A 12,890-nucleotide genomic window follows, 5' to 3' on the forward strand; every position below is an offset into this window, starting at 1 on the left:
ACAACTCTGACCATCACAACAATCAAAAAATATTTCCGACTTTCACCTCTCGGAATCTTTTCTGCTCTCATTGTTCTTCCCCTGAGTGTCAACGTTAGTTCAATAGCAGGGAATGTAAGATTATCAGTATGATTATTTAAGAGTTCCTTTTGAACCCTCTTTCCCTTGCATAGACATATGAAACATATCTATATCTATACACCTCAAAGCCAAAGTTGGTGCGAGACGTTTCGGCCATGGACCAGTTCGGCCTTGGTCGTTTCGGCTTTGTACGACTTCGGCCAACCCTTTATTTTTATTCTCGATGTTCTATTAAGTCGTCTTATATAGGCAGAAGAGAACAGACTAAACATGCTAAAGTAGATCTCATTGGGCTCTTAGTGTGACGCAAGATTGCAGATTTATGTATTAAAGCGTGACACGTGAAAGTCGAATTATTGTGGTGTGAAAATGGGAAATGAGGTCTTGCGGGAACGCGGGAAATAACAAACAAATTAGAATTGCTTACATACATAGCAGATATGGGTCCGATTACTTTCAATGTAATTGATTAAATTACAATTACTTTGTCATTTGTACGATTAAATTAAATTAATGATTACATCATTTCTGAAAGTGTCTGATTTAATTAATGATTACATTGGCAAAGTAATCATGGTTATGCTGATTACAATGAATTAAAAAAAAAACATTTTGCATGATGTGAATGAATAAACGTTTCATATATAACTTTAGCATTTTTTAGAAAGTATTATGTTTTCTATATTATTAACCCTTGTGGTGCGGGGGCCGTAATATTACGGCCGTACCCAGAATACAGTTATTTTGGCATCAATGGCGCTCCATACATTTAGAGGTCATCGTAAAACCATTTATTTCGTAGTGTATGCACGTTTCCTCAATCTGAAACTATTCATGTCATGTTTCTCACTTTAAATATTCATTTAGAGCTCAAATACGAACTTCAAAATTTGTTATCGGACAAAATTGGGTTTTTTGGAGGGGTGGGCTTACCTTCAAGGTCTGAATCACGGAGTTCAGAGGACTGAAACCTTGACAAATACCGTTAACCTAATGGCACATAACGACTGGTCGTGTCTATTATCAAAATATGCCAAGGAAACGACTACTTCCGGTTGCAAGTCCAGATAAAGTTCAAAGTTGGAAAAATTCCGAAATTTGGTGAATTTTGGTGCAAATGACCTTCTTTACACTGATGAACCAAGATCAGTTTCACTCCGACCTAACAACTGTTGTGATAAAAGTGTTCACTGGTGTCCACGCTACATGTAAACTACAGATGGATGCATCTATTAGCATCTGTCGGACTTACAGGTCGAGAAAAGGAACAAAAAAGGTCAAAATTGACGCTTTTTGTACCTGAGGACCAACTTTGGGGCAAATTCCCGCCAAAACAAATCCGCCTCCTCACCCCGACCACCCCACCCCGTGATCACCTATTTTAGATTTATTGTAATCAGTATGCATCAGCATCAGGGTACAGCTCATTTGCATATCATTTGCATATTTTTGCAAATACTCGAAATTTAGACAATTTCTGAAAACAACTCAGCATGGTAAGGGTTAAGAACCCTGATGTCAGAAACCATTTTTTTCAGTTTTCTGTCCAATTTTGATGTTTTTTCGTCTTATTTGGGGCCTTTAAAGGTTATCAAGGCCTTGGGATACGCTGGTCATCTCAAAATCGCCAAAAAAATAATAATGTTGAAACTTACTTAACCCTTGTCGTGCGGGGGCCGTAATATTACGGCCGTACCCAGAATACCGTTATTTTGGCATCAATGGCGCTCCATACATTTAGAGGTCATCGTAATACCATTTATTTCGTAGTGTATGCACGTTTCCTCAATCTGAAACTATTCATGTCATGTTTCTCACTTTAAATATTCATTTTGAGCTCAAATACGAACTTCAAAATTTGTTATCGGACAAAATTGGGTTTTTTGGAGGGGTGGGCTTACCTTCAAGGTCTGAATGACGGAGTTCAGAGGACTGAAACCTTGACAAATACCGTTAACCTAATGGCACATACTGACTGGTCGTGTCTTTTATCAAAATACGCCAAGGAAACGACTACTTCCGGTTGCAAGTCCAGATAAAGTTCAAAGTTGGAAAAATTCCGAAATTTGGTGAATTTTGGTGCAAATGACCTTCTTTACACTGATGAACCAAGATCAGTTTCACTCCGACCTAACAACTGTTGTGATAAAAGTGTTCACTGGTGTCCACGCTACATGTAAACTACAGATGGATGCATCTATTAGCATCTGTCGGACTTACAGGTCGAGAAAAGGAACGAAAAAAGGTCAAAATTGACGCTTTTTGTACCTGAGGACCAACTTTGGGGCAAATTCCCGCCAAAACAAATCCGCCTCCTCACCCTGACCACCCCACCCCGTGATCACCTATTTTAGATTTATTGTAATCAGTATGCATCAGCATCAGGGTACAGCTCATTTGCATATCATTTGCATATTTTTGCAAATACTCGAAATTTAGACAATTTCTGAAAACAACTCAGCATGGTAAGGGTTAAGAACCCTGATGTCAGAAACCATTTTTTTCAGTTTTCTGTCCAATTTTGATGTTTTTTCGTCTTATTTGGGGCCTTTAAAGGTTATCAAGGCCTTGGGATACGCTGGTCATCTCAAAATCGCCAAAAAAATAATAATGTTGAAACTTACTTAACCCTTGTCGTGCGGGGGCCGTAATATTATGGCCGTACCCAGAATACAGTTATTTTGGCATCAATGGCGCTCCATACATTTAGAGGTCATCTTAATACCATTTATTTCGTAGTGTATGCACGTTTCCTCAATCTGAAACTATTCATGTCATGTTTCTCACTTTAAATATTCATTTTGAGCTCAAATACGAACTTCAAAATTTGTTATCGGACAAAATTGGGTTTTTTGGAGGGGTGGGCTTACCTTCAAGGTCTGAATCACGGAGTTCAGAGGACTGAAACCTTGACAAATACGGTTAACCTAATGGCACATAACGTGTCTATTATCAAAATACGCCAAGGAAACGACTACTTCCGGTTGCAAGTCCAGATAAAGTTCAAAGTTGGAAAAATTCCGAAATTTGGTGAATTTTGGTGCAAATGACCTTCTTTACACTGATGAACCAAGATCAGTTTCACTCCGACCTAACAACTGTTGTGATAAAAGTGTTCACTGGTGTCCACGCTACATGTAAACTACAGATGGATGCATCTATTAGCATCTGTCGGACTTACAGGTCGAGAAAAGAAACGAAAAAAGGTCAAAATTGACGCTTTTTGTACCTGAGGACCAACTTTGGGGCAAATTCCCGCCAAAACAAATCCGCCTCCTCACCCCGACCACCCCACCCCGTGATCACCTATTTTAGATTTATTGTAATCAGTATGCATCAGCATCAGGGTACAGCTCATTTGCATATCATTTGCATATTTTTGCAAATACTCGAAATTTAGACAATTTCTGAAAACAACTCAGCATGGTAAGGGTTAAGAACCCTGATGTCAGAAACCATTTTTTTCAGTTTTCTGTCCAATTTTGATGTTTTTTCGTCTTATTTGGGGCCTTTAAAGGTTATCAAGGCCTTGGGATACGCTGGTCATCTCAAAATCGCCAAAAAAATAATAATGTTGAAACTTACTTAACCCTTGTCGTGCGGGGGCCGTAATATTACGGCCGTACCCAGAATACCATTATTTTGGCATCAATGGCGCTCCATACATTTAGAGGTCATCGTAATACCATTTATTTCGTAGTGTATGCACGTTTCCTCAATCTGAAACTATTCATGTCATGTTTCTCACTTTAAATATTAATTTTGAGCTCAAATACGAACTTCAAAATTTGTTATCGGACAAAATTGGGTTTTTTGGAGGGGTGGGCTTACCTTCAAGGTCTGAATCACGGAGTTCAGAGGACTGAAACCTTGACAAATACGGTTAACCTAATGGCACATAACGTGTCTATTATCAAAATACGCCAAGGAAACGACTACTTCCGGTTGCAAGTCCAGATAAAGTTCAAAGTTGGAAAAATTCCGAAATTTGGTGAATTTTGGTGCAAATGACCTTCTTTACACTGATGAACCAAGATCAGTTTCACTCCGACCTAACAACTGTTGTGATAAAAGTGTTCACTGGTGTCCACGCTACATGTAAACTACAGATGGATGCATCTATTAGCATCTGTCGGACTTACAGGTCGAGAAAAGGAACGAAAAAAGGTCAAAATTGACGCTTTTTGTACCTGAGGACCAACTTTGGGGCAAATTCCTGCCAAACAAATTCACTTCATACATACATGAACATTGTGTCACTGGTTACGACCCGTTGCACTTTATCATCATTAATCTCTGAATTATTTTGACTTCAATTGAATATAGCTTTTAATATAAAAAGCATTTGCTGTTTGTCTTCTGACATATTCTAGACTTTAATTTATATTTGTTTCAAGGTGCATTTTATGGGAGGTAAAATATGGATGAAATTGTACCAGTTTTATCAAATTGTAAACAAAATACAGTGCTAAAAATCATTGCATTTTACATGTTTAGTCCAAATACATACAAAAATTTGCTTATTTTAAACAAGATATTTGTCTAACTTTTAATTAATTTTGTGCTAATTGAATAAATTATCACATGTCTGATATATCTTTTACCATACATATTGTCCTATACATGTAGCTATACTCCGTTGGTAATTGCAATAAAAACAAACCTTAAATGGTTTCCTACCTTTATAAAGTATATAAATAAATAAATAAAATGTACTTAACTATATACTTTACTGGCATTACTTCAACCTTTCTTGAGTTTTGCCCTTTGTACAAACTGAATTTTTCATTTTGTCACCATTTACAGCCATTGCTTTTCAAGAGCTTCTATTCTTTATTATTAACCATTCTCCTTGATCTCCTATTCTGAATATCATTGTTGTGTATTTACATAATATTCTGATCTCCTATTCTGAATATCATTGTTGTTTATTTACATAATATTCTGATCTCCTATTCTGAATATCATTGTTGTTTATTTACATAATATTCTGATCTCCTATTCTGAATATCATTGTTGTTTATTTACATAATATTCTGATCTCCTATTCTGAATATCATTGTTGTTTATTTACATAATATTCATGATAAATCAGCTAAAGATAAATGATTTTAATCAGTCCTCCAAACATATTGTTTGTTTTATGTCAGACACCAGATAACTTAATTAATTATCAACTGAAATAAATTTCACTTGACCTGTTACAGACTTTTCACCTCACAGATATGAAAGGTAAAAATACTGGGTAGAATGGAGAGATCTATATATGTTGGTCAGATAACAGCACAAAATATACTAAACATGTTAACCATAACACAACAAAAACAATGATGTAATTGTTGTTCTTCATCTTAAAAAGTCTTCAAGATCAGAAATGTGTTCTATACTTAAATTTAATTTATTTACTGGATTTGTTTGAAATAACAGGTAATTTTTTTCTTTTTATCATAACTTTTATGATTTTATCCAACTTAAATAAATTTGTATTTGGTATTATTTTTTGTGTCAAATATCTGCTGTTTGTAAGAGATGAAGAAATACAAAGTCATCTTATGCCAAAGGAGTAGGAGCAATAATAGGCCCTTATTTGGCCCAAAAATTACTGCAAATTTAAAAGTTATCGCACATACTCTTAAATTACTAAATAATAGACTAAGGTACAAGGTTTTCAGAAAAACAAAACAAATTTGGCATTGAACAAGTTACTATGGCAACAAATCATGACTTATTTTGCATATTTTGTAAAATTCCTTGATTTTCCTTGTTTTTTCATCAAATTTTAAGTATATTTTAGATTGAAAAAGTATGTGCACACCCAAGACATGCAAGAAACAACAATGTTTCCACAACCAAAATAAAGATAGAAAACTGCATAAATTCTGTATTTTTCATCGTTTTTGTGAAAACAATACAGACTATGATGTAAATTACTACTACTAATTGTGACGTCATCTGATAAAAATCTTGATGATTTTCATTTATATTTCTTGACCCTTTGTATTTCTAATCATAATGTGTCAATTTGAAACATTAATCAAATATTTTGTTTTCTTGGGCAAAAACCCAGTCTTAATTCCCCTACTCCTTTGTATCAATTTTTTTTTCTTGAGCAATTAAAGATTGTCTGATAAGTAATTCAGTTTCCTGTGGGCCTCTAGGTATTAATAAATATACTATATCATGTGTTACTCTGTATGAGTAGTCAACAGGGGGGGGGGGGCATTGGTGACCAAGTGGTCTGCAGGGAGAGGCCTTGGTGGCTAAGTGGTCTACATGGATGGGCCTTAATGGCTAAGTGGTCTACTTGAAGGGGGCCTTGGTTGCGAAGGGATCTTTAGTTAGAGGCATTGGTGCCTGAGTGGTCCATTTGGAAGGGCCTTTGTAGACCACAGAGTCATCAAGATCGTTTGACCTTGGTGACTATGTGGTCTGCATGGATGGGCCTTTGCGGCTTAGTGGTCTACAGGGAGGGGCCTTTGTGGCTAAGTGGTCTACAGGGATGTGCCATGGTTGGCCAAGTGGTCTACATGGATATGTCTAAGTGGCTTAGTGGTCTACAAGAATTGGCCTTGGCAGCCAAGTGGTCGACAGGGATGGGCCTTTCGTGGCTAAGTGTCCTCAGGGAGGGGCCTTGGTGTCTAAGTGTGTCACAAGGATTGGCCTTTGTTGGCTAAGTGTCCTCAGGGAGGGACCTTGCTTGGTGGCAAAGTGTTCTTCAGGGATGGTGGTCTTAGTAGTTCAACTACTGTAACAATAGGCTGTTGATATTTCCAGTTTGTGAGTTTGATTCAAATCTTAAATGACAGGCCCTCAGTCCGACAGGAAATAGCTAATTCATGTAGTGCTAAAAGTGGTATTTAACACCTAAAATTAAATCCATTATGCATTACAGGTATGATGGAGAAGAAGAAGCTATGTAAATGTTGTACAGCAGGGTGGTTACTCTGTGTTATTGGTGGTATTTCCATACCTGTTGTCAGTTATTTCATAAAGAAACAGGTAGAAAAGGTAAGATTCATTTATCAATAAACATACACAGAAGGAAATGTGGTATGATTGCCAATGAGACAACATTCAACCAAAGTTAAAAGATGTGGATGTGCACCTTTCAGAAATGGGGAAAATCCATACTGTATTGTTGGCTAATAAAAAGGTCCGACATAAAAACTGTGAACAATTTAATTGAGAATAGTGAAATCCTAATTTAACGCAAATTAAATTTAGAAGAACAAATATGTCTACAATCGCTGAACTTCAGGCTCCAGGCTTCCGACAGGCACTTAAAGAACATGGCTGGGTCTAACAATTTTGTGAGTGCACAACCTCCTATAACCTGGGACAGTTGTTTAACAGCACAGCATAAGAGTAAACTAAAAATCTGTTGCAAAAGATGGGTATAAGGCAAAAAAACATCTAACATAAAAACAATAGAGACAAAGCAAAGAATAAGAGTATTAGTAGTTACTGACCTGGGCCAGTGCCAATTACAACTTATGACTAAGGCATATTTTCTGAATTTTTTGTTTATAATAGAACTCAGTTATAATAAAGAATACATTTCAAAGCAAATATCTGCATAAAGTAAAGCTGAGATCAAGGTTTGTAAGTACCGGTACATATATAATAAAAGTCAAAAGTATTGAATTTTTTTTTTATTGTTAAAAGGCATTGTATGTTTCATGGGATGCACATAATTTATTTTTTCTATACTAAAAAGAATTCTAACTATTTTCAAACTTTAATGTATTTTCAGACTGTGATTATAAAGAAGGGAGGAGTGTTGTATGACTTATGGAAGGATGTGCCGATTCCTATCTACATGCAGTTCTACATGTTTAATGTCACCAATGTTTATGAAATATTAAATGGTGGGAAACCGTATGTTACACAGAAAGGACCATATACCTACATGTAAGTATTGTGTAATGAAACATCAAGAGATTTCTTTAATGTAAAATGGTATTATTTTAGAAGTCACAAATTAATAACACAGTTTATTAATAAGATGTTCATCTTACAACAACAAATTAACACTAAAGATAAATTATGGGATGAGAGTTTGACCTTCAAGTTTAAAAAAAAAGATAAAAAAAAGTGTCTTTCCTGATAACTAAAATACAGAACCTAAATGCAGTTTAACAGACCAATTTCCGATTTCTCTCAGTTCAGGAATTCTTTTTGCATAGCATACACAATGACCAAAAGAAATAATTATTATTTGCAGACTGAATCAAATGACAAAATTATGATCAGGTGAATTCCATTTAATTTAAATTTGAAAATGTACTCGGCTAAAATGAATTTGTTAAAATTGATAAACCCGTCATAGACAGTTAGTCCAACTGTCTGTCACTCTTTCTATCAACTCATCTGTCGTATATCAGGTTAAAGTTTTGATTTATGCAGTCACACCAAAGTGTTGTCTTTCTCGTGACAATTAGAGATATAAAGTTACATAGATAATATAAATGCTCAAATGTTATTTGTTTGTAGAGAGAAGAGAGAGAAGTTCAATATCACCTTCAATCCAAATGGTACAGTATCATACAGACAGAAAAGAATCTTTATATTTGACAGGTCAAAGTCCATTGGAGATGATTCTGATGTATTTGTTACAGCTAATCCTTTATATTGGGTAATCCTCATTTATTGATCAATTTAAAAGACTTAAATAATTAACTGAGTTATATGGATGTAAATATCTATATACTCTTTATACTGCTTTTTTCTGTGTATTTATCAATGACACTATGTCTGTTGCATCCTATCCTATCAATATCCAATGCATGCAGTTGCCTTATTACATGTAATGCTTAGTTTACACTGATTTACTTTGATGTAAAGAAATGCAATAGTTCACAGAAAACTTATTATGGAATTACAGAACCCATCAAAAACCAGGCGAAAACTTTGGTGCTATAAGGGTAAGCAGTTCTGCTCCACACAACACTAGATACATACATCATATGAAAATGATCTTTCCACAAAGGGGGTATATACTGATTTACTTATTCAAATGATTATTTACCAGTAAATGACAGATTACCTCCCATTAACAAATTGCCTGACAGATTATCTCCCTTTCACCAGATCATTTCAGTATAGGTTACAAGAGCGCAATTATTCGTAATGCATTTTCCATAGGATACCACTAGTGTTCCGTATTTTTTTTCTCGAAGACTACACAAACTAGGGAAAAACGGGTGGCAGTTCCTGTTACTAAAAATGCCAGTGTTGCATTACAACCAACAAAAAATACAGGGTCATGCGGCTCAAATTGACCTAAAATGCAGTTGAAAAAAATCGTCTACTTTTTTCGCTTACTGAAAAAGGCATATTTTTAATGGCTCCGACATGCAGAAATTGAAGATATTTTCTATACTTCGTAAAATGTGAATATGATTTTCGGCAATTTTTAAACCTAATTTGATAAGCTTTCGATTAAATGTAATTCCAATCCTGTATCAACCAATCAGAAGCCGTATAGGATTCTATTCTGAGTACCATCTTGGGGTAAAAAACTTGCCGGTAAAATGTAAACAAATAATTGCGCTCTTGTAACCTTTAGTTGTTTCTTTTTCAGACTGTACTAGCAGCTATAAAATATGAATATTTAGACATAAATAAGATATTACAGTTTGTGTTAAAGTTTGGAGGTGAAGGTCCTTTCTTTGAGAAGAGTGTAAAAGATCTGGTGTGGGGATATAAAGATAAAATGTTAGAAGTAGGAAACGAGTTAGCACCACAATGGTTCTACACAGACTTTGTGGGTTACTTTATGAATGTAAGTGACACATTTTTATTAATCCAAAAGGAGAACCTAGTCCTTATGTTATTTTTTTACTATTTGTAAACCATACTATAAAACTCAGATTAAATTCAAATTTCAGTAGCGTCACTTTTACAGTTCTTCAGTTATGTCTCTTTAAAACTTTATATGATACGCATGTGAGACATCATCTGTGTCTCATGGACACATTCCCCATTGATTTGAAAATTTCATGTGAATTTCTCTTTAAAAAAATCATGTGATTTTCACTTATTAGCTCATTTAAAGTGATATTCTGACAATTGAAAAAAATGTCCCATGTAATAATGATTTAATGTCCCATGTAATAATGATTTAATGTCCCATGTAATAATGATTTAATGTCCCATGTAATAATGATTTAATGTTTTACCTTCAGAAAAATAACACTGATGATGGAGTATATACCATCTTCACAGGAGAGAAAGACATTACAATGTTAGGAATGATAGACAAATATAATGGTTCTAGGTAGGACATGCATATGTTTGGAACTTATTTTATTTTTATGCCCCACCTACGATAGTAGAGGGGCATTATGTTTTCTGGTCTGTGCCTCCGTTCGTTCGTCCGTTCGTTTGTCCGTTGTTCATTTCATCCCGCTTCAGGTTAAAGTTTTTGGTTGAGGTAGTTTTTGATGGAGTTGAAGTCCAATCAATTTGAAACTTAGTACAAATGTTCCCTATGATATGATCGTTCTGATTTTAATGTCAAATAAAAGTATTGACCCCAATTTCATGGTCCACTGAACAAAGAAAAAGATTGTGTGAAGCTCAGGTTAAAGTTTTTGGTCGAGGTAGTTTTTGATGGAGTTGAAGTTTAATCAATTTGAAACTTAGTACAAATGTTCCCTATGATATGATCTTTCTAATTTTAATGTCAAATTAAAGTATTGACCCCAATTTCATGGTCGACTGAACAAAGAAAAAGATAGTGTGAAGCTCAGGTTAAAGTTTTTGGTCAAGGTAGTTTTTAATGAAGTTTAAGTCTAAACAACTTGAAACTTAGTACACATGTTAACTATGATATGATCTTTCTAATTTTAATGCCAAATTAAAGTATTGACACCAATTTCATGGTCCAGTGAACATGTAAAATGATAGTGCGATTGGGGCATCCGTGTTCTATGGACACATTCTTGTTTATTATGATTGAATAAGATAAGTCTAGTAGATAGTAATATAAAAATCTATAGCCATGTATTTGTGAATCCAAAATCTTCTAAAATTAATTTCTTATTTATGAACATGTTCTATTTTCCAATGTCATATAGTATCTTCCAATAACAACTCATATATACATTGTTTAGTCTTAAGTGGATAGTCTCTTTAATAATCTAGGATTCATTTGTATTGTGCTATGTTCATTTATTTGTGACTGTTTTCCTATTAGTAATTATTGTCATGTTTATTTCCAGTTATTTGAATTTCTGGTCAACAAAATCTGCCAACATGGTCAATGGAACAGGTAATTATTTGATTTTTTGGGGATATTAAAAATTTTAATGTACAAGAATTTTAATGTAATCCCTTAGTTATCAAATGTATTACATGTGTTTGTAAAAAAAGTTGACATTAGATTAAGCCAAATGTCAAGAAAATGTCTCATTTTTCATTCAACATTTAATTTACCAATTTTACATCTCTTGTGCAATATTATATGGATGGCAAATCTTTCTTTGGACAATACTGTGTTACATTTTGGAGCTCTTTGCCTTGTATACCTGAATAGTGATAGTTTTGCTTCATGTGTAATTTAATCCTATTTCAGATGGCACCCTAGGTCCCCCATACCTCAGTGAATACAGAACATTATATTTATTTGCTTCGTCTGTACTTTTATCCTATTTCAGATGGCATCCTAGGTCCCCCATACCTCAGTGAAGACAGAACATTATATTTATTTGCTTCATCTGTACTTTAATCCTATTTCAGATGGCACGCTAGGTCTTTCATACCTCAGTAAAGACAGAACATTATATTTATTTGCTTCACGGTACTTTAATGCTATTTCAGATGGCACCATAGATCCTCCATACCTCAGGGAAGACAGAACATTATATTTATTTGCTTTATGTGTACTTTAATCCTATTTCAGATGGCACCCTAGGTCCTCCATACCTCAGTGAAGACAGAACATTATACTTATTTGCATCATGTGTACTTTAATTCTATTTCAGATGGCACACTAGGTCCTCCTTATTTCAGTGAAGACAGAACATTAAATGTATTTGCTTCATGTGTACTCTAATCCTATTTCAGATGGCACCCTAGGTCCTCCATACCTCAGTGAAGACAGAACATTATATTTATTTGCTTCAGATATATGTAGGTATGTATTTAGCATTGATAAGCATATTTTAGAGCTAAATTATATGTACATGTAAGACCTTCTAATGATGTTTTCGTGTAAAATCTACTTTGGAAGTGCATTGATGTACATGAGGATGTAAGAAGTTGACTGTCTTTATCATCAGAATTACTCTCATCTGAAAATCAACTGTCAAAAAGTTAAGAAGCTAATCATTTGTTGTCTTCTTGTTGAGAATAACAAAGCTGGATTTAGGGGTGCTCCATTAATGGAGCTAGTTTTTCATGTTCTTCTCCTGACATTGCCTAGTATGGGAGCCTTGTGTTTTAAAAGTCCAGCATTTCAATAACAATGTACTTCTGAAATATTGAACTTGTTTTGTTGCAACTTGAACCTTAAAACATATTCATTCTAAGTATAGGATGTAGGGTATGGAATTTTTTAATTTTAGATAATTTGAAATGATATAGAATCTTTTGTTATATATTTCAGGTCAGTATCTGGAGAATGGACTTCTAATGTAAAGGTCAAGGACATATCATTACGTAGATACACAGCAGGATTTATGTACCTAGCTAATGCTACAATAAACCCTGATAACATTGGTTTCTGTACTCCAGAGTCTAACTGTATGGATACTGGTTTGGTGAATATAAGCACATGTCAGCTAAGTGAGTTTACCGTCAAACTT

At 34.6% G+C, this 12,890-nt stretch overlaps 1 protein-coding gene across 3 annotated transcripts in view; it reads left to right on the plus strand.

Moving 5' to 3' along the window:
- Nucleotide 1: 1 nt before the first annotated feature.
- The window catches only part of LOC134722065 (lysosome membrane protein 2-like), a 39,458-nt gene continuing 26,569 nt past the window's right edge, over nt 2–12,890 (plus strand). For 2 of the 3 annotated variants that reach the window (XM_063585517.1, XM_063585519.1), the window contains exons 1-9: nt 2–114; nt 6,974–7,089; nt 7,835–7,992; nt 8,575–8,716; nt 9,665–9,865; nt 10,269–10,360; nt 11,307–11,356; nt 12,151–12,220; nt 12,692–12,870. In XM_063585517.1, the coding sequence (XP_063441587.1) occupies nt 6,976–7,089; nt 7,835–7,992; nt 8,575–8,716; nt 9,665–9,865; nt 10,269–10,360; nt 11,307–11,356; nt 12,151–12,220; nt 12,692–12,870 (1,006 nt within the window). In that variant the 5' untranslated portion in view covers nt 2–114; nt 6,974–6,975. Of the gene's footprint in view, nt 115–6,973; nt 7,090–7,834; nt 7,993–8,574; nt 8,717–9,664; nt 9,866–10,268; nt 10,361–11,306; nt 11,357–11,823; nt 11,836–12,150; nt 12,221–12,691; nt 12,871–12,890 lie in introns of all 3 variants that reach the window. The other variant, XM_063585518.1, reaches the window with a different exon arrangement.

This window comes from Mytilus trossulus, chromosome 6 (assembly GCF_036588685.1).
Source record: "Mytilus trossulus isolate FHL-02 chromosome 6, PNRI_Mtr1.1.1.hap1, whole genome shotgun sequence".
Classification (NCBI taxonomy): Eukaryota; Metazoa; Mollusca; class Bivalvia; order Mytilida; family Mytilidae; genus Mytilus; species Mytilus trossulus.